Source organism: Aotus nancymaae, unplaced genomic scaffold, assembly GCF_030222135.1.
Source record: "Aotus nancymaae isolate 86718 unplaced genomic scaffold, 86718_ANA_hifiasm-v0.15.2.pri h1tg000019l, whole genome shotgun sequence".
Lineage (NCBI taxonomy): Eukaryota > Metazoa > Chordata > Mammalia > Primates > Aotidae > Aotus > Aotus nancymaae.
The window spans coordinates 27042110-27065294 of NW_026988431.1; the positions used below are offsets into that span (position 1 = coordinate 27042110).

A 23185-nucleotide genomic window follows, 5' to 3' on the forward strand; every position below is an offset into this window, starting at 1 on the left:
CAATTGCAGAAGTACTTACTAGAATTAAATAACCTTAGTTCCAAATGCTTTTTCTTTATCATTTTTCCTAGAGGTAGAAGGATCAAAATTATATTGTCAGGAAAGAGAAAGAAAGAAAAATAAAGGAGTGATTTCAGTAGTTCAGTAGTTATGAGACCAACTCCCAGTATCAGAAAGTCAGCTTCCCAATTGTCTGGTTGGGCTGGCCAGTCCGCCCAGGCTCTCCACTCAGGCCGATGGCTGCTCAGGGAGGGCTTGCTTACCGTGATGGAGGATTTTCCTGCTGTGTTCCCATGCTTCAGCAAAGATTTGGACAGCTTTCTCTGGGAAACAATCTGCCAAAAAGGAAACAAAAGGTAGAGATACCAGTCATTTAACTGCAGATTTCTTTTTTTTTTTTTTAACAAAACTCTGCATTCACGTTTGTGTCAATTTATATTTCAAAGTTTGTCAATGAGCTTCTTCTAATACAGGTTATTCCCTTTTTCTTCTTATGGTGTGTGATATAAGAGAGTGAGTGAACATGTAGTCAATTGGGAGGTGACTTAATTGTTGATGAAGAATTTATATCAAAATTAGATAACTTTGTATATGTGTGTTAAGACAGAGCAGATAAAGTTTCAAAATGATCTCAAACTTAGCATTAAGCCTCCAGGCAAAGTAGGGTATGGGATACAGGGAGGGAAAGGAACTAAAGGGCTAAATATAACCTCTAGACTTCTATTTTTAACATATTTGTTAGGAAGCCATAAAGTAAGTCATTGGAAAACTGATGCTCAGACAAGCCAATAGGAGCAATTGGGGTTCTCCTCATGATTCAATGCCAATGCACCTGTGCAATGACAATTAAAATCATCACCATATTGAAAGCTATTCCCAGGAGAACATGCCCCATTCTGTTTTTCCTCTTTCTTCCTTTTTTGAAAAAGAAGTTTGACAAGGGATTGCGGCCATGATTGGTTGGCAACCAATGAGTCTCAAAGAAGAAAAGGGTTAAAAGAACCAAGTTAAAGCTACGCTCATGCTTAGAGAGAACATCATCCATTGTGGCTGGAAGCTTCTATTTAACATGGTCTACAATGATCCTAGCTTCCTAGTATTCATGCTATTGTGTAATATTCTCCCCTCAAATGTGGGACAGACCCAGTGATTTGCCTCTAAAAAATGAAATAATACAAAAGTGATGGGATATCACTTCTGAGATTAGGTTACAAAAAGACTGTGACTTCTTATCTTTTATCACTATCTTAAGTTAGATGATATCTTCTATCTTACCACTATCTCTCATTCTTTCTGTCTTTCAGAGTCTTTGCTCTGAAGGAAGCTAGCTGACAGACTGTGAGTAGTCCTATAGACAGACCCATGTGGCAAGAAACTGAAGTCTCTGGCTAACAGCCAGGAGCATAAGCCTGAAAGAAAATTCTCCTCTAAGTTGAACCTTGAGATAACTGCATCTTGATTGCAGCTTCATGAGAGACCCTAAACCAGAGGATGCAGAAAACCTGTACCCTGATTCCTATTATACAGAAACTGAGATAATAAATGTTCAGTTTTTTATGGTCTCAAGTTTTTGAGTAATTTTTTATTAGCAGAGAGCAACGATGCTGTCCATATATTATTCACAGAACGACAGGAAAGGAGATCACCATGAGAGGCCAGTAGATAAACTCATTCTATGAAATCTTCATATATTTTTGTCTCTGTGTTACAGCAATGAAAATACCAAGTCTTTACTTGTGCCAAATGCAAAAAGTCCAGAGAACTTCCATAGGACAAGCAGATTTAAAGATCCTGATGTTCAGTCTTCTATAATCTGAAGAGAATATATTTCTGTAAAAAATCACCTGGTGACGATGATGATGATGATGATGGTGATCATGATTGTGATGATGATGACAATGATGACAGCAATGTAGCAATGGAAACTCCCACTTATGGAGTACATATTATGTTGCAGATGCCTTATTCATTCCACAAATATTTATTTGGCCCCCACTGTATGCTAGACTTGGTGGTAGGCACTAAGAATAGAGTGGTAAGTAAAATCAGATGCAATGTCTAATCTCATGGAGCTTACAGTTACTCTGCAGGTTGTTTTTTTTTTTTCCCCAGCAAGTGAAGTGGAGAACACACATGAGTAAATAACAAAACAAGGGTCATCTGTAACCAGTAGCCAGGTCAACACCTGACTAAGGAAAGGCAACATATCCCATTTCCCAAACAAATCTGGTTTCAGAAATACTGCTGTCCACTGTCATTGTGTTTCATCCACATTGGTCACCTACTCCCTTGACGCCAGGAGACCCCAACAACCCTCTCAGCACTATACTAACCCACACATTGCATTAGCAGGTGTGGCAGACCATTTTTTACAGACAGTGTCTTACAAGGTTCACAGTATCTTTATTCAATGAAGAGTAGAGGAGACTTAGCTAAAGAGAACCTGGATAGCCATAGTTCTTTCTCCTTGCTCTTAACTTATCTAGGAATACCAATGTTTCCATTTGCAGGGAATGAAGAAAATGCTACTATATAACAGCTTGTACATTTTGCAAATGCTAGGAAGATAAGCAATTTCCCAGGAAATATCCCATCTTAGGAAATGGGCATTTGGGTATGCAAGTGGCTAACCAAGAATAAAAAAAAAACAGCAAACTTGTTTTACAGCCTGCAGGTTTCCATCTCAGTGCCAAAGAATGAGTAATAATCAGGGTTTTAAATTTTTCATTGTAATAATGATGGACAAGCAATGAGTCGCCACTGATGTTGCCATTCTCAGGACAGTTGGGCAAAATTAGCAGGGAAGCCCAGCTCAAGCAGTGATTTGTAGAGAAAAGCCTTTTTGTTGCAAATCCCTTATCACGTACACTCTGTTGCAGCTGTAACAATTGCACCCAGTTCAAAAATGCTTTAGGTCTTGACAGAAGATGAGAAAGTCAGAGTCACAAGGACTTTGACCCTGGCTTCAGCTGACATTTTAGGCCAACAAATAGCAAGCTCTGCCTGACATTAAGGTTAAAAAGGGCGCATCTGTCAGAAGTTCCTTAATTTGATTATTTACACCCTATGATGGGGTCACAGCTGCAAACCTTAGTATTCAATAAAAGGGTGAAGTGTAGAGGCAGGAAATGGAAGTTGAAACACTCTGTTTAGCAAGGTTGGACCAGAGAGAGACCTTAGTACCATTAGGTCTCTTATCTACATCCATACATAGATCTGGGGAGAAGTGCTTCTTCTCTAGTAAAGTGGACAATGACTTCTAACAGCATGGGTCTTCAATTTTAGAAAAAGGCACTGTTTCATTAAGTGAATGGGAACAAAGCCAGGAGAATAAAAAACTGGTCAGTATTTCAACAAGTGTCTATTCAGCTGAACTTTATTCCAAAGTCTTTCAAAACATTTTGGGAACTAGACAGTCATTTTTCATGAGGCTGCTTTTATTGAAAATATCTTCAGAATTATTTTTTGATATTCGTTAAAACAGTTGCAATAACAAATATTTATTGAATATTTTCTATGTACCAGTTGCTGTCCATAGGCTACAATGGTGAATAGAAACAGATTAAAAACATCTTACAATATAGTGAAATCTCTACTAGCCTTAATGTGATAGCCCCAAAACATGCATTATAGAACTTTTATTCCTTAAAAGGTAAATACATATTATATGAAAAAGTGTTTGTGTAAATAAGTTTTGGAAATTATAGGATTATACAAAGTTTAACATTTCAACTTCGGGACATCAACAGAACGTTAGTTGTGAATCCCATGAAAGCAGCATTCATTACACTTGTTTGGCCCTAGAATTCTTTGGTACAAGTATGTCTCTAGTGTTTTGCAAACTACCAGCACAATAACTAGGACCAACCAATACAAAGAACTAAGGTTTCCTGGTGTCTCACTGCAGCAGACAAGAAAAACCTTCCCAGAACTACTCAGGTCTCCCTCTTGAAGAGCTAGTAGGGCTTCCAACAGCCAAGTCAGGCATCTCTTTACCCAAAGGTTTCCTCTAGTATCCATGGTTGCCATCCACAAGCATAGAAAGATGGAAGCGGCGAGGCAGGCATCCCTTGGGAGCAGATCTCAACCAATGACTGATGGCCTTTGGTACATAAATATCTCAACACCTTTGCCTCATTAGTGAGGGCTGACTCTGGGTGTTTGTTCAACATGGGTGCCTGACTTTTCCCAGTGAAATGAAGCTCGTTTCTCCCAGTGGTGATTTGTTAACTAATGCACCCCTTATTTTATTGGTTGTTTTATCTTTGCTCTCTCAATTCTGTTTCTCTCTTGCTGTTTCCTTTACCTCACAAATAATCTACTTACCCTCCAATGCTTGACTGTGTCTGGAGGAACGTAACCAAGACACTTATTCTATGACAGACAATATGTGGAACACTTGTTATCTCATTTCTTGTCATTTAATGATCAAACTCTTTCTTGTCTCTAAGCAATTGAGATGAAGGAACCAAATCTTAGAGAAAAGAAGGAGTTCATCTAAGGTCACTTATTGTTATGGATGAAACTGTGTACCCAATATTAAAGCTGTAACCCCCAGGGTCACTGTATTTGGAGATAAAACCTTTAAGGAGATAATTAAGGTCAAATGAGGTCATAAGGGTAGGGCCCCAATCTGATAGGACTGCTGTCCTTATAAGAAGAGACACCTGATCATGCACATCCACTCACTCACACACATTCTCTCTCCCTCCCTCCTTCCCCTCCTCCCTTTCCTCCTACTTTTCCCTTCTTCCTCGACTCTTCCTCTTCACTCCCTCTTCTCTCCCTTCAATTGGAACTTTTTATTCATTTTTCAAGATCTACATTAGAAGTTTGGAATCATTGCTGTGGTAGGAGGAAAGTGAAGTCACTTGTGGGACCAAGAAGGACTTTATCCTTTCTACCTACATTGTGTACCACTCACCCATCTCATCCCCTCCAACAGCAGCAAGGCTGGAGAGCTTGTTAGAAATGCGGAATCTCAGCCCAACCCCAGACCCACTGAATCCAAATCTGCATTTTAAGGAGAACCTCAGGTGCTCTGCAGGCACATTAAACTTGAGAAGCACTGAGCTAGAAAGGGAGAATTGCATGAGAAAAACAGTTTAAATATAATATGCTCAGATTTTTAAAATTTATCTTTGGAAGAGCTTTTAAATTAATCTGTTTTACTGATTTGGACTTTCATTCATGGGTAAAAGTTGTAGAAACTGAGGAAGGTACAGTGTTGATGCTTTCTTGGCCACTCTGGGGAAAGGAAGGGTGATGTGAACGTGTGTTTCTACATTTTATGCAAATTCAGTGCAATCTTCAGCTCCCCATTGGAGACCTACAAAAGGACCACCCTAGGGAGGATGATTCGGAACAAAAAGAACAATAGGTATTCTATTAGTTTGGGCTTCCTGTGGTAAGCTTTCTATTTCACAGCAGTTCTAATTATTTCAAGTGTAATTACAGGCTTTTACCCTGTCTCTGACTTCATTAGCAAGTGAAGGAATGGAGGGAGGGTTTCAGAGAGAGATTTAAGGACTGCTTGTGTATTAATTATACACCTTTGCCTTATCTCTTGGGTAATGCCTCGTCATCATTACAAATGACCCACTTCAGTTATTAGTCCTCTGACTAATAACTGCCATCTGCCCCTCACTTCACCTCCACCTCCACTTCTCATTTCCCTCCCCCAGCCATAGCAGGTGGCAGTCAGAAAAAAGAGGAAAGGACCACATTCCCTAGCACCTAATGTTCCAGCCAGAGCATTTTGTCAGGTCAAAGGCATGTGGTATCTTTTCAATTGCTGCCTTTGGTGGGTTGTGAGTTGTCTTCAGTGAGGCTGGAAACTTGAATATTGGCAGTTCATAAGACAGAAGAAGGTTGAGGAAATTCTTTGACCATTTTTAAAGTGAAAGAAGCAAACTCCCACTTTAAGATACTATAGTTAGACTAAGTATTTTTGTTATTGCCAGTTAACAGGGAAAAAGACCACAGGCTCAAAAATAACTAAGGTCACACAACTATTAAAGGGTCATAATAAACACTACTTTGAAATCGCTGATTATGTGACAGCTACTGCCATAAAGTGCCTTATTTATATTGATTCAGTTAAATCTCATGACAGCTCTGTGAGGTAAGTATTATAAGCTTACATATGGATGGGAAAATTGAGGTACATAGAATTGTAAAACAAAACAAAACAAAAATTCTAAGCCCCCTGACCATCTGAATGGATTCCTCCTCTTGACCAAGGGCATTCCAAAGTTAACCTAATAATAATAATAAAAAAAACTAGTTTAGGCTATAATAGGAAGGGGGAGTCAGACATGCCTCATTATATTTTCCTCCCTTTTGGAATTCAGGCCCAGGTGACCAGCATTAACATCAACACAGACTTTAACACTGATAGAACAGACTCTTTAAGTCTGATAAGAAACATTTACAATCTTTTCTTTGAAGACTACTACCTGGATGCTTCATCTGCATGATAAAACCTTGGTCTCAGCAACCCCTTATCATAACTCAGGCATTCTTTTCTATTGATTCCAAGTCTTTAGACAATAGCTTAACTTTTTCAGCCCATTGCCAACTAGAAAGTTTTGAAACTACCTATGACCTGGATGCCCCCATCCCACTTCCAGTAGTCACGGAGCCCCTCCTCCAGGAGCTCTGGTGGGAATTCAGGGGACGAAAGCCCTAGCTGGCTTTCCCGTGCACAGGAAGACCACCTTTTCAGATTGAACCAATGTACGTCTTTCATGTATTGATTAATGTCTATGTCTCCCTAAAATGTTGTAGTCTGACCACCCTGGGCTAATGTTCTCAGGTTTTCCTGAAGGATGTGTCATGGGCCATTGGTCAGTCATATTTGGCTCAGAATAAATCCCTTCAAATATATTTTTTTTCCCTTCAAATATTTTACAGAGTTTGACTCTTCATTGACCAAATATATTCATTTGCTAGGGCCTCCATGACAAATGACCATAAACTTTGTGTTTTAAAACAACAGAAATGTGCTCCTGGCTCTGGAGGGAAAAAGTTTGAAATCAAGGTATTGGCAGAACCACACTCTCTCCAGAGGCTTTGAGGGAGATTCTGCTTCTTGTCTCTTGTAGCTTCTGGTGGCTGCTATGGCTCCTCAGCTTGTGGCTGCCTCACTCTACCTCCTTCCTCAGATGGACCATTTCTCTTCTGTCTCTCCTCTGTGTCACTAGATTTGGGGCCCACCTGGTAATCCAGGATGACCTTCTCATCTTGATCCTTTACTTAATTAGATCTGCAAAGGCTCTTTCAAGTAAATTCACATTCACAGGATTTAGGACTCAGGGCATGGACATACCTTTTTTGGGGCCACTGTTTAGCCCACTACAGAGAGAGTAAGTAACTTGCTCAAGGTTCCATAGCTAGTATTTAGCAGAGCTGGGGTTTAAATCCAGATAGTCCAGTTCCAGAGCTCATTTCTTTAACTGATAAACTCTCCTGTCTTTGATAAATGACAGAAGCAGGACTTGATCAGGCCCTAAGTTAAATCCTATGAAATACACAAAGTAATTCACACTTACTCTTTATCCTGAAAGAGCTTACCATTGAGGAGAGTTCCCTCTTACTCAAACCACTACAAGGGCCACTGAACCAGCCCCCTAGCTTCATTCTTGCTATATAATGGTAGAGCGAGCATCACACTTAAGGCTCCAAATACTCTCCCTGATATGGAACCTTGGCAGGTTAACCTCTGAGCCTCAGCTTCTTCATTTGTGAGATGGTAATATTTTCTATTCCATGGGTTTATCGTATATCTAATGAGCATTAACAAAGTCCCGGTATCAGGCATATACAGATACTTGGGAAATACTATTTCCCTCTTCTTTTCTCTCCTATTCAATAAATCCCCACATAGAGATAACTATAGTCATCTATTGGCTTGAACTGGGGTCCTGGCTATGGAAGCGGTGACAAGCGGTGAATAGTAGAGATATTTAGGACACTGAATTGATGGGCCTTCATGCCCCATTGATGGGCTGTGGGGTAGAGAATGAGTGAGAGGGAGGAAGGAAGGCTCCTAGGCTCTGGGCCTCTGGGTCCTGGGAAGAAAAAGGAACTACTGAGTGAGCAGGACACATTAGAGGACTGGGAAGATGGCAAGGGGTGTGGAGAGGGCAAGAGGAGATAGAGAGCTTGGTTTTGGGCTGCTGAGTTTGAGATGTCTGTGAGTCATACAAATGGAATTAATATTTAGAGACTGCTGAATACATGAGTCTGGGCTCAAAGAACAGTCCTGAGCTAAGAGTCTCCAAGTATAGATAGTAAGTGGAAGAGCAGAAGCTGATGGAGAAATATATAAAGAAAGAAAACAGTGTGAGAGTGAGGCAGTCTTCCAAGCTGAGAACCATGGTGATGTCTCCTGTCTTCACTGTACCCCCAGCCTCTGGATAAACACAAACCCTCTAGGGGACCAGCCCCCAAGACCAAGGGGAAGATGAGGGATGACACACTCTCCTCTGTGTCTTCTCTGCTCAGGCTGGAGCTGGCAAAGGCTCTGTAGGGGGACATTCAACAAGGACAGAGGCTCTTTCCTTATTTTTGTGACGATAGAAGCTTCTAAAGAAGGGAAGTGAAAAGTTGGAGGTATTACTGAGGATGCAGGAAAAAAGGCACCTTTGTGCACTGAAAGGGGCAGTGTAAATTGCTACAGTTTTTCTTTGAGGATATTTGGCAGTTTATAACAAGGACCTGAAAATGTATCCTCAAATATTACACTGTTACTAATTTATTCCAAAAAATCAGTGTCTGAGGGCATAAAGACACGCACACACACACAAATATATATATGTCTGTGTGTGTGCATATGTGTGTGTGTGTGTGTGTGTGTGTGTGTGATATACTTTTCTGGATGTCTTTGCATGGCTCATGCCCACAATTTTACATTTTATTCTGGACTCTGCTCAGAAAGGGCTTCCCTGACATTCCTACCTAAATTGGCACCCACTCCCTTCCCACCACCCTCTATTTCTTATCCCATGTGTGCTTTCTTTCATGAGAGCATTATTCTCTGTTACTGTATCATGTAGGAATTGGTAAGCTCCATGAGGCAGGGCTTTGCCCCCTTTGTTCACAGCTGAATCTGCAGTGCCTAGAAGAGTATCTGGCACACTGTAAGTGCTAATAAGTGGATGAAAGAATGCATACATATTTATTTGAATAAGTGAATACATGTATTTTAGCTTATTATTATTGTTAGCATTAGATAGATGCATTAGTCATTGAATAAATGAATACATATCAGTAATTTTCGGATTGTTATTACCCTTAACTGCCATATATACAACAGATCCATGTTAAAAGAAAGATGAAAAGATGAGGTCTACCTGCTATACATTTCTTAGACCTTTTGGTCCAAGAGTATTTCGGTGGCGTGTCCATTTGCAGATAGATGTTACAGGTGTGCCTGAGCTGGGAAAAAGAGATTTTTTAGATTTAGGAATCAATTTATCAACTTGTGAGGAAGGACACTTGTATCCTTACTCTGTGGGCAGTTATACAGTAACAGCATTTGGGAAGAATTGCTACTCAAATTTTTCAAATTTGTACAGGGTTGTGGAAATTGAAAGCGGTTTAGTAGGCAAGGTGGTATAAAAAGGCAGGTGATGAAATCAGAACAACTTAGGTCTGCAATTTCGCTCTGCAACTTACTGTCAGTGTATTATTTGGTGAGTTAATTGAGCTCCTAGAGCCTAATTCATAATTTATCAAGTGGGATTGACTGGCCTCACATAACGCAATACATGAAATATAACAAGACCCCTTGAAAATCAGTTTCTTCCCTTTTTGACAACCGAGGAGGAAGTCAGAGGAAAGACCTGGGGGATTCATCAAGGGATACCAATGTTTTTCTCATTAAGTTTATAAAATGAAAGCTCAGAGGTAATGTAGCTTAGGGATAAGGGAAAAGTAGTTTAGTACTCTGACTGAATTCAAATATCGGGAGTTTTGCCACTTAAGGAGGCATGTAATCTTGGCCTAGAGATGATAATAATGATGATGATAGTGTTGACAGCACCAAGCTCATGAATGCCTGCCATGTGATCAGCTCTTAGTAAATATTAGCTATGAAAATGATTTATTATTATCAAGTGGTCATAAAATATATTATCCAAATTGGGACACTTTTGAAAGTGAAAAGGGAGAGTGTTAATAAGCCATGATAGTAAGTGTAAACCAGAGTGGCAGGGGCAGACTGAGACATAAGTTACCCTGTCATTCTCACAATACCTGATATATAAAAGTGAATTCCCCCTTAAAAAGTATTTAAGTAGGGCCAAGTGCAGTGGCTCACGCCTGTAATCCCAGCACTTTGGGAGCCCAAGACGGGTGGATCACAAGGTCAAGAGATCAAGACCATCCTGGCCAACATGATGAAAGCCTGTTTCTACTAAAAATACAAAAATTAGCTGGGCATGGTGGTGCATGCCTGTAATCCCAGTTACTTGGGAGGCTGAGGCAGGAGAATCACTTGAACCCAGGAGGCGGAGGTTACAGTGAGCCAAGATCACGTGACTGACTGGACTCCCTCCAGCCTGGCAACAGAGCAAGACTCTGTCTTAAAACAAAACAAAACAAAACAAAAAAACAAAAAACAAACAAAACAAAAAACCAGAGTATTTAAGCATTGTTCAGGAGCACCAGAGAGCAACAGCTGTACTAACTAAACTCAGCACTGCTTTTGTCTTCTCAATTTTAAACTTTTCTGATTCAGTCTTGCTGGCTGGTGCCCTGTCAGCACACTTACTGTAATACCAGTTTTCCTGGTTTGAATCTCACTGGGAAGAGAGAAATTTGGGGGACATGTGTTCCTTTGTTTCTGATAACTAGCTTGAAAACATGTGCTGGCCTGAGCCTCTTGATGAGCAGATGCTGAGGAAGAGTGAGGGAAGCACAAGTAATCAGCCCACCTGGGCCTGATCTGGAGATCAGGCCCAGGAGCACGCACCTTTGCTGACCTGTGCTCACATGGGAAGAGCCCTGAACGGCTCATGTTCCATGCAAAACAAAGCTAATTAATTCATACCCGGCCTCATTTTGTCCTTCAATCTGAAACCAAGACTCGTGGGAATGCTTTTGTAAACCAAACAGTTACTATTTTCCTCCTCCTCAACTTTATTAGGTTAATTTAAAACTATTCTCTTTCCCAAATAAAGTTTGAAATAAAGAGTCTAGACTTTACTGGAATCTCAGAGCCTCGTTTTCAGTTCCAATGATGTTCCTTAACTTATCTTTTAAAACTATCTTTGAAATTAAATAGAGTTGTCTTCCTGGGGGCTACCAGGTAGGTAGAATGATACCATCTATGACTGAATGACACCTATGACTTTGCATGAGGTAAATACCTCAAGCTAAGATAAGATGAGAAAGGGTAGTGGAAGGGGGAGAGATGCAGGGAGAGATGCTGAATTGCAAAAACAAAAAAAGGAAAGAGATGAATGAGAATCATTAACTATTAGAACTGGAAGGAACTTAGAGATGAATCAATGCAAAACCTTTTTTCTATAGATGTGGTCACTACATCAAAGAAAAGTTAAGCAAACTGCCCAAGGCCATATAGAGAGTTGATAGCAGATCAAGACATAGGACTCATGTCTCCAGTCCAGGACACTAAAGATTTAAAAGTATAAAAGGAAGTCTCCAGAGAAAGCAGAGGGATGTTTCTAGGATCCAAAGTTATAATTCCTTCCCTGTTTAGAAGTTAGAAGAAAAGAGCAAGAATTAATTATATTCTCCCTGTAGAACTGGGGCCTTTCTCACCCACAACCACCCTACTTCAATCCCAGCTGCCTATGAGCAGAACAGACAGCAGTAAAAAAACAGCACTACTTCCCGGGGTTTCTTAGCTAGTCCATGGGAGCTGAAGTGATGTGATTACTTATGACATCATTCATCACTCACTTGGCTTCCACTTGCAGTAATTCTGCAAAGTAAGGGCAAGCTTTTCATATGAGAAGCAGAAGGAGAATGACTTGCCTGCTGTAATGTGTAAATTTGACCTCCCCAGGTCATCAGTTTTATACCAGGAGGATATTAGATGTTATGCAACAAAATGCTAACCTGTGGAATCTTGCTGTAGGCATTACATTGAGTTTGGACAGCACCCTCAGCATGATGATAACAGCCAGCGTTCAGTAATCAGGCTCATCCCAACACTAAACCTAATACCCATTGATCAACAGCTTGTGGTCTGCCCACTCTTTCAGGGACCACTGTGGCTGACATAATCATAACATTCACTTATGTCAGGAAGGAAACCAATGGTTAATAGGTCCATTTAACTGCATTTAATGAATAGGAGAAAAAACTTCGGTGCTCAAAATCTTTACCAAGAGCATAAACTTCAAGCTGTATGCCTTTTTAGTACTGTAAATTTTATAAAGCATTTTTTTTTCTGGTCACCAGATGTTTTCTGTGTCCTATTTAATTTCTCTAGATAATTACTCAAAACACTGGTTCCTTTCTTATTGAAACTAGTGGCATAGTGTCCAAGACTCATTAGCATCCTCTTACATGAGACATTGAGGCAAGGCTTCTCAAAGTGTGATGGCTGGACCTGCAGAATAAGCATCACCTGGGAACTTAGAAAATGCAGATGACTGAATCTCTCACTAGATCTTTTGAATTGTAACTTTCGGGGTGAGACCTAGAAATGTGTATTTTAATACACCTCCAGGTGATTCTGCCACATGCTCAAGTTTGAGAACCACTGCCCTGAGGGAAGATGGTATATAATCTCTCTCTCATGAATAAGGATCAGAGGACTCCTGACAGCCTGAGACTTTTTCAAGGTGTCACGAATTTCCCTGCCTCACTTCTGATGACAGAAAGCAGGAAGTTCTTGGATTTACCAGATGTCCTCTGAAATATACTGAAGAACAGCCACAAAACAATGAGAAAATGACTTCATACAGTTGTAACTGTCCTCCAAGCCATTGAGAAGAGAAAATACCTACAAGAAAAGCAATGATGATACCCACGTGCAACCACTAAATTTTGATAAGGGATCTTTCATCATGGTTGAAGGTGAAAGGAAGGTCAGAGCAATGTACCTTTTGGGTGCTGAATTTATAAGATTCTGGTTTTGGGGGGTTGATACACTGACATTTTTTAAGAAGCCATATCATATTTAAAGTAAATTTGGTAGACAAATCCAGAGGGAAGATGACCAAGCTTATTTTTCTGCAAAGGGATTCCTAGTCTGTCTCTATCAGCTCTGTGTAAGACAAATAAACTTAAAAAGAAACAAGACACTAAAAACTAGCCAGGTCAGCTCCAACTTGGCTTTGCATTAGTAGATGCTACTTGATCATTTATACTAGTTAGTGGCAAGCTATAAGAATAGATGGAAAAGATCATGAAAAGCTTTGGAGCTAAGGAGATTGACATCTTGCTGTGTGACCTTGGATAACTTACCTAGTTTTACTCAGTCTCAGTTTCCTCAGCTGTAACATGGTAATAATGGTAGTACCTACCTCCCAAAGACGTGCTGATTAAATTAAGTGCAGTATAGCAACCACCTCACCCAGGGCCTACTAAATAAAAGTGCCTAGAGTTAAAACAGTTTTTTTAAAGTTATTTTTCTTATTTATGACTCAGTTTCACTGTCTTTGGTGTATGAAGTGGGAAAACACGAGGATGAATGAATGAGTTAATAAGCAGTGAAAGAGAAAATAAAGGCATCACATGAAAGAAGATCAGCTTGCTGTTCTGGGCAGTCAAAGATCACATCTCTCTTTGGCATACCCGCTATTGGATGGAGCAGAAGAGGAGCTTAGCTCTTTGATTTCTTTTGGGCAACAGAAATCAAAGGAAGGTCTCCAAACGTACCCAGAATAAAGCAGCTTCTGAGTACCCTATGTCCTCGTGATGCATACCCCTCATCCATCTGTCAAGACTGGTCAATTCTGCCTTGAGTTTCCTCGAGGACCTGAGCCTTCGTTTGCTTTATTTGGCATTTTTGCTCAGCGTGAAGTCACTTGCTGTGCTTGTACCCAACTTCATGACCAATGCCAGTTTCTAGCATGCTCAAAGCTGCTATTTTCCTTTCCTAAAGGTCAGGAGTCCTGCTGTTTCACAAGGCAGAGTGAGAATGTGGCAAACTCAGCCAGACAGAGCGAGTACTACAAAAGCCTTCAGGACGCAGACTCTGTATTTGTAACTTCCTGCATGGCTTTGGGGAAGTCACTTTATCTCTCCTTTAGGGCCTTAACTGTGGCAATCCCTGTCTTGCCACTGTTAAGGCCCAAATTATAGTAATTGTCCAAATTACTTAGAGACCTAATTTAAAACAATTTTTACTTAAAAATAGTATCAGAATAAATACACATGCCTGTGTTCACACTCACAATATTTAAAAGTGAATATTTGACAAACCTAAGACAATGTAAGTTCAGTTGGACTATTATAATTGCCCAGGATGTAGGTGGTCTCTCACAATGTTTATACCCTTTACATTTCCCCCTTTGTTCTGAAAACAATGTTGGTCTCTATAAGCATTGCCTTTTCCCACCATTTCCTAGATTCTTGCCACGTATATAACAGCTTCCCCATCCCGAGTACTTCCTCCATGCCAGGGACTCTGTTAAGCACTTTATGAGTTTATGTGCATTCGTGCATTTTTTTTTAATTTATCTTTTTAGACGGAGTCTTGCTCTGTTGCCAGGCTGGAGTACAATGGGGTGATCTTGGCTCACTGCAACCTCAGCTTTCTGGATTCAAGTGATTCTCCTGCTTCAGCCTCCCGAGTAGCTGGGACTACAGGTGTGTGCCACCACGCCCAGCTAATTTTTGTATTTTTAGTAGAAACAGGTTTTCACCATGTTGGCCAGGATGCTCTCCATCTCTTGACCTCGTGATCTGCCTGCCCTGGCCTCTCAAAGTGCTGGGATTACAGGCATGAGCCACTGTGCCCAGCCTATATGCATTATTTTACTTGATCCTGTAATATTTCTTGAAGTCAGCACTATGATTATTTTCATTTTTCAAATGAAGAAACTGAGGCTTAAGTGGCTGCAGTAATTTTCCTCTCGACAAACAAGTTGAGAGCAGCTGAGCTGGGGTTTGACCCCAGACCGTCAGGCCCCATACCATGTGCTCATGAGCGCTATGAAACAGTACCTGAGACTCTGACCCTGCCCTGTCTGAGGGTGGCTAACATTTGCATCTAGCCATTCCCTGCCTATCTAAGCAGAACACAGGAAAAGGAAACTTCTTTTTACTCTGGAGTTTTAAGGAAGGAAAATGCTGATTTTTTTTTTTTTTTTTTTTTTTTTTTTTATGTTTGCTTGATCCTACTGGAGAGGAGCAATTTAGAGGAAAGAGCAAAACTCTCATTCACACCAAAGTGTCACAACCTATGAAACCACGAAGGGTAAAGGAGTTCTGCCCATCCTTCACAAAGCTCTCAGTACAGATGCGTTTGTCTGGCATATTACTCCACATGTAGAAAACACTCAACGGAGACTTTTTTAAAAGACAACATCAAGTTCATACTTTTATCTGAAAGATAATGGAAAGAGATGTCCTTACATACGCCTTGATGTTTTTAATCCTTTATTATTTGTTTATTTGGCATGTTCAAATTATTTATATGGCATGTTAAAAAAATTTCCTTTCAAAAATAAAGATAAAACAGCCTCTTCGAAGAATCTCATCTAGTCTAACATTAGCAGCTATTACCTACAGGAATTAAGCTCCCAAATCTATATAGTCTATTCTATATCCATGTCAGCTGCCAACTGTCAAGCTCCTCTGAGTTCTCCACAGACATCTGCACTTAACAGGTCAGCATCATGTTACATTCCTCACCCCACTCCTGGGCATGATTGATTTCCCCTTAAAGACAGCCAAATCGCTCTCCCAGTTACGTAAGTCAGACACCTGCAAAGTCTTCCTCTCTCACCTCATCCCCAAGGCTTGTGGATTTTGCTCTTCAACAGGCTCTCTTCTGGGCCCCTTTTTTTAGTTTCCATAACTACTGCCATCTGCATTTCCTTCCTGTGATTGCACTAGTATCCTAATTGGTTTCCCTGCCACCCACCCTTTATGGAATGCCAAAGTGATTTTTTTTTTAAAAAATGGAGTATCGCACTGTCACCTGGGCTAGAGCGCAGTAGCGCAATCTCAGCTCACTGCAACCTCCACCTCCTGGGTTCAAGCAATTCCCCTGCCTCAGCTTCCCAAGTAGCTGGGATTACAGATGCCTGCCATCATGCCCAGCTAATTTTTTGCATTTTTAGTAGAGACAGGGTTTCACTATGTTGGCCAGGCTGGTCTCAAACTCTTGACCTCGTGATCCACCCACCTCAGCCTCCTAAAAAGCTGAGATTACAGGTGTGAACCACCATGCCCAGCCGAAGTGATCTTTCTAATACACACATCCAATCTGGTCCTTCTCCCAGTTACTAGGACCTTAGTGCATCAAGTCCAGGCTCTCCAGAGTTTAGAGAAAAGCACTTAAAACCATCAGGACCAGGCTGTTTCTTTTCTGTCTGGCATCCTCTACCCTTTTCACATCCTCACTTGACTGCCCAGCCATGCTGAGTCACTTAAGCGTTCTCTGCCACTCCCTTCATGATGCTGTGTCTTTGCGTGTACCAGTCATTTTGTCCCAATTGACCTTATTTCTTTTCTCTGTTGGTGAATTCCTACTATCCTTAGGGATTCAGGTACAGAGTCACCTTTCTTGTGAGATTCCCCTGCTTTGCTTTACGTAGAGGTCTTTTCCCCTACAGCCTCTGGAACATATTTCTATTGTAGTGCTTAGTAATATGCATTCTGATTATTTATTTACCAGTCTGTGTCTCTCAGATAATTATAAGCTTTTCTGAAGTAGGCAGGGCCTCTGTCTTTCTTTTTCATCTCTATGTCTCCAGCACCTAGCCCAAATAAACTCAGCATATCCAGGGTACTTGCTAAATTCTTGTTATGAAAGCTTGGCATGCAATTGCTATGTCGTTAAAATAAGAAATAAATGAATGTCTGAAACTTATAGTGTTAAAAAAGTCACCATGACTTTCCTTCAACCAATCACTGTGGCCAGACAAATATAATACTCTGATTCATTTAAGCCAATTAGTGTCCACCGCACAAGTGTGAGAAAGGCTAACTCCACCAATCACATGGCTGACAATATAAGAGGGTGGGTGCCAATGAACATGAGAGATATCCAGAGAGGCCAGCATGCCACCTGAAAGTGGATCAGCACAACTTGGGAAACATGGTTTAGAGCCACACTGAACAAGTCACTTGCTGCTCATTTGCTTCATCTAGGCCACGATCTCAAAGGAGTTCTCAGAACAGGTAGCCTCTCATTATCCATCCCTAGGCCATGACAGAAGAAAGCTCTAGATTAAGAATCTAAGGCTCCTGACTTCTGCTTTGGGCTCTGTCAAGACATTAAATCTTTCTGATCTTCAGTTTTCTCAACTATAAAATGTACGTAATGACTCCCGTCCTTCCCACACTGTTGAGAGGGTCAAATGAAATACTCAGTATGTAAGTTCTTTCAAAAGTATCAAAAACATCTTGAAAGGACTATTTGTAACTGCATTCTCAGTGCTCACTTCTACACATTCCTTCTTTTGAGAGATTAAGAAAATTAATCCAACACAACCCCCTGGTTTCCCTTTGTTCACCCCACTCCAGCCAGCCTTATCTTCTTTTTAGTTCCTCATATGTGCTATATCAGTCATGATTCTTTTAGTTTAAGGAATAAAAGTTCCCATCCCAAAGAGCTTCAATGACAGGACATTTTATTCTCCCATAATAAAGCGTCCATAGATAGAGTGGGTCCTAGGTAAAGAATGTCAGCCCCAAGCCTTCACCTCTTTTGGCTCTGACCTCCGCTAAGGGTTGCTCTCATCCTCAGCCTTGCTGCAAGATGGTTGCTGTTATTCCAGGAATCACAGGAAAAGAGAAACTGTTTCTTCATGTGTGTCTCTTATTTTAGGCTAGGAAACCTTTCCAAGAAAAAAACCACAGGTCTTACTGGACACATGCCTACCTCTAAACCAAGCTCTTGCAAGTGGGGGATAAGATTCATGTGATTAGCTGAGATTACTCAGGATTCACTCTTAAGCTAGGGATAGGGCTCTTTTCTACATGGCTACATGGTATAAAATGATCAGAAAGTGATCAGGGTCAACAGCTAAAAGAGTGGGTGATTGGGTATTAAACAGGCAATCCACAGATGCTGTCGGCACCCCGCTCATATTCCCAGGCCCTGTGATTTGAGTGCCTATCACTGACTTCGGCCACCTGCATCTGTATTTCTTTGCTTGTGAGCTCTTTGTGATATTTGGAATTTGCTACCTGCACAGTAGGCCAGATATGTCAGAGGATTAATGTTCATTCCCACCTTAGGAATGGTTCTTAATGACTGATGTGAGTATATATACACAGGGTGTATAAATGTCCCAATTCCCTCATCCCTAGGATGAAATATCTCTAATGTCTGCACTACACTGCTCTCAGAATTTCCCCAGCAGAATTAAGCTCCAGGTACCTATGGTGTAGCTACCTGGCCACTTTCCTTTGTAGACTCCTTCTTCTGTCTCACTTTTTCTCTCCACTATGGTGTTTCCTTCACCTCCTTTGACTTCCTACCTCAGAGTTGGCTTCTTGGAAAAACTAAATGAAGATGTTCTGCACCATATGCCAAACTCCTTCCTGAATGCAGAGACTTTGTGTATAATGTTCCCATCTGCTTAGAATGTGTTTCCTCTTTCTTCTCACCTGAGGCACTCTCATTCTCCCTTCGAGTCAGTGTAAATGTCACTTCTCTTAGAAAGCCTTCTTTGATCCCACTCCTCCTGATGGCAGTCTCCCAATGCTTGCTCTCTTATTCTGTACTTCTCTGTAACAAAGCTTATGATGGTTGCCATTTAATTAATTGTTGTGTAATTATTTTCATTCCATCTTTATCCCCAACTAAACTGCTGTTTGAAGGCAAGGACTATGTTTTTGGCTTACCACAGTGTCACTGGCACCTAGCACAATGCCTGTCTTACTTGCAAGGTAGAGGATTAAGGACTTACTGGCTTTTAAAAGATGAGCATTGTGAGAGACAGAAGATGTAGGTTTGAGGGTCATTCAAATAGACAAAATTATCAAAGCTTTGGACCAGAGGAAAAAAAAGACCTTTTGTCCATATGGATTCCCACATGGATCTACCTTTATTTCTTGTGACTAAATATAACATTTATACGCAGGAGGGATGCCCATTGTTTAAGGGAGAATCTTCGCATGGCTTACATATCTATAAAATATGCCATTTTAATCAATTTTAAATAGAAATAGGCTTTTGTCTCAAATCCACAGTGTATTCATTCATTTAATACCTACTTACTGGACACTGCACCCAGCAAGATCCTAGAACTATCTGCCATCAACTCTTCAAAAGTCATTAGAGAACATACATTAATGGAGAATATTTCAGATTCTCTCTCTGCCTTCCCGCAACTGTATTTCAATATTGGGCTTTTGACTTTCATTAAAGGAATAAGAAAATTTATCACTATATTTGCTGGAAAAGGGTAACTGAGGACACTGTCTATTTTGTCTCTTAGTGCTCACTGGGAGAAATTTATTTTAGTGATAAGTGGCATGAAACAAGGTAAGCACAATGCTTGCCATCTCTTTGTCAGGTAGACTCTTCCTGACAAATCCTTAAACCTGACCCTTACCTTGACAGGAGGTGTAACTAGGTTTTGTGAGTCTTAGACATATAATTTGGAATCTCTCTTTGAGAAAAAAGTAAAAAATAAAAATGTGACACAGAGCCTTGGAAGGGGCCCACATGAGAGACGGGATCTGAAGTTTAAGCTTCATCAGTTTCATGGTAAATGAACACCTGACCTTGATTCAGTCAGGGAAAGTGGTCTCTTCCAGCTCCATACCCCTCCACATTTGTTCTGACCCTATGAGTTGCTCATATCGCTTTCTTACTTGAAAGACCCCCTCCTCTTTCTTCTGCAATCCCTAGACCATGTGTTTTTCAGAGTTTGGTCCCACAATGCCTTCTTTGACTCTACCCAGTAGAAAAAAGCTCTTCTTCCTTGAAGGCCCATGACCTTATATAGAGAGCCCAGAGTATTTTGTAACTAATTGTTCTATTCGAGGTGCATATTACTATGTCTTCTCCAGTAAGATTATCCACTGTCTGGGCACAGGGACTGTTTTTTTTTTTTTTTTTTTTTTTTTTTTTTTTTTTTTTTTTTCATTTAGACTCACCACATTTCTGTATACAACAGAAAGCGAAGGAAAAAAGGAAAGGTATTATAGAAGCAAAATGATGAAGTTTAGAGTCAGGAAGGCCTAGTAGGGTCCTAACACTGCCACTTATTAGGGTGGAATCTTCATCAAACCACTTAACCTCTCTGAGTCTCAGTTTTCCCACTGACAAAATGGATATAATAGTGATACTTATTTCACATTATTATTGGGAGAATGAAGAGCTTTATTCATTCACTGAGTATCTATTTAGCCCCTGCCTTGGGCTATTTTTGGTACCAGAGATGTGGAGTAAATGTGAATGAGAAATACTTTCTGCATGGTGGTTCTCACAGCTGAGTTGGAGATGGAAATTTATAATGGAACAGGATAAGGCTACAGCAAACACATGAACAGAGCATAGAGCCAGACACATACGTGTTCAATAATAGCTGCTGAATAAATGACTGACACAGTGGGAGAATTCAGAAGAGAAAATTACAAATTTTTCAAAGTAAGAAATTGTACAGACTTGCAGAATCATCTCTACATAAACATAATGGATATGATACCACCTGGGAAGTCGTAAAATGCTACGTGTTAAAGAAGATACAATCAATAGGAAAAAGCAAGAATTAGATGAGGGGAGAGAGGGCAAAGCGGAAGGAAGAAAGGCCCTAAGGTGCCAAGGAAAAGGAAGGGATGTCTGTTGACCCACCTGGCCAAGTGTGCACTCCATGCCGCCAAGGAAGTCAGCCTCCTTCAGCCCATTGTGGTTGCTGCTGATGTCATGGACTTCAAACCGCAGGCGCTGAACCTCCTCAAAGTAAAAGTCCACAGTAAACAGTTTCGAGTACACTGGGTTTATGCAGGTGCGAATCACCTCAGTCCTGTCAACCTGCAAGGAGAGAGAAAGAGATTAGAACGTTTTTTTATTATTACCCTTCAAGCAAATTCACCTCAGGCCACTTCTCTTCTTCCCAACCATAAATGTTCCCCACCAAGTCATCGAGAAGGCAGTCTGAAAGTACAAAGTACAGGCAATACCTTCAGATAATGAGTTGAGTTTTAGGGAAGAAAATAATATTAGACATGTAAATAACTTGAAGATTTAGAGCTCATTGTATGAGTTTGCATTATACAAAATTGTGACATTATATCATTGTGTCATGTTGTTGATGAGAAAACAAGTCCAGGGAATTAAAATGAGTGGGTGAACATTATGCACAGTAAAAAATTTTGAGTACACTGGGTTTATGCAGGTGCATAAATGATTGATTGATGCATTTCATGATTGATTCAACCTTGCCCTGCCTAATGTGCCTGAGGTCACATCTAGGCTCAGGAGGAAAGAAATCTGTAATTGATTAGTGATGCCTCATGGGCACAGTAATGGAGAAACTGCTATGTAGGTGTCTCATTTTAGGCAACTCTGCTCTGAGTTTCCTCACCCATGATTTCCAGCATAATGAAGTAGAAAAACCATGAGAATAGATAAGATGATAACTGCCTTTCATCTCAAGTATGCCCTTTATTAAGTGTATAATGTTCACCCGTTCATTTCAATTCCCTGGGCCTCAGTTTTCTCATCAACAAAATGAAAGATTAGATTAGAGAATAAAAAGTTCCTTTCTGCTCTAACATTCCATGAGCTATGATTTCCTTTGTCTTCTGTAATAATAGTTTTTCAGTCGTCCCCCTCTCTCAGATATTTATACATCTCTGACATTTTCTGCACTATTCTGTGACATGTGAAGCTGATGTCATAGACTGATTTTCCTGGCACCCTTACGCTCTGGGCTCTGGTTGGAGTCAGCCAAATGGAGGACTTGGCAGGAGATCAGAGAATGGGGGAACAGAGAGGTGCAGGCACGTCTCTACACACAATATTCTGCTAGCAGACTTCCTTCTGCACAGGGAGCTTTTGCTGGGATTTGGTAACATAGTCCCTCTCTCTTGACCCTGCACATTGAGGGGTAGTAATGGCTTCCTGTTGTTGCTATCTCTGATGTCCTGGATGCCTCACTTTCTTTGTTGGCTCTTTTAACCCTGCCCATTTCCCTGTAAAGAGTTCAGCCCTTTAGGTTAAACTGTCTGGGTATGCCATCTGTTTTCTGCTAGGATCCTTATCACTAAGCTTCTTTTCCTATATACTTGTCACAAGTAAAAATATACAAAACCATTTATATTCTGTGAAGCCTTTCAAGACTAAGTTATAGCTAACTCAAGATTCTATAGCTTCTCTGTATTGGAGATACTCATCCTTCCTATTTTACAAATCAACTGAAGCCTCAATGTACTGTCAGCTTTCAAATAGAAACATGGTTTATTGGATGCTTTCTGATATTTGTTAGCACAAACTGAAAAACATTTACCTCACTTTCATATGAGTAAAGGAAAACAGTCTCTCAATAAAGGGAGAGCGGTTCTTAACCATATTATGCGTGTCTATGTTGCCCAGTAAAGAAAATTTGATATTTGTTCTAGCCACCTGACATTCTTCATTTCAGTGCTTTGTCTCCAGCCCTAGCCCTTCCTGTGCAGGGGTATGTGTGAGAGGAAATTGTCCTTTAAGGAACACTGCCTGCCATTACTGGTTGGATGGAAAATCTGGGTTGGAAGGAGAAGCGTGTCATTCTGATTATGTCCCCGTCCAATAAATAGGTATACAGAAAACCAATCTCCAGCCCATTGCTGATTAAAATTTCACAAGTTATTGTTCAGACCAATGGTTATCTGACTGTTCCAGCTTCACAAGGAAGACCCAGCTTCTATTTGAGCTAAATTTTATATTCTTATGCAATGTTTATTCAGAAGGTGATGAGACTGATTACGCCACTGGCTGATTGTGCAGGTACAAGAATTTAGTATATCAGCATAATTTGTTTCTGTTGTTCAGGGATAATAGTTTTGAATAACGGAAATTCAAGATTACAAACTG

At 40.5% G+C, this 23185-nt stretch overlaps 1 protein-coding gene across 2 annotated transcripts in view; it reads right to left on the reverse strand.

The window, feature by feature from the left end:
• The window catches only part of CPNE4 (copine 4), a 490322-nt gene that overhangs the window by 153697 nt on the left and 313440 nt on the right, over window positions 1-23185 (reverse strand). For both annotated transcript variants that reach the window (XM_012451237.2, XM_012451238.2), the window contains exons 3-4: window positions 20963-21142; window positions 264-335 (exon numbers count right to left, since the gene is read on the reverse strand). In XM_012451237.2, the coding sequence (XP_012306660.1) occupies window positions 264-335; window positions 20963-21142 (252 nt within the window). The remainder of the gene's footprint in view (window positions 1-263; window positions 336-20962; window positions 21143-23185) is intronic.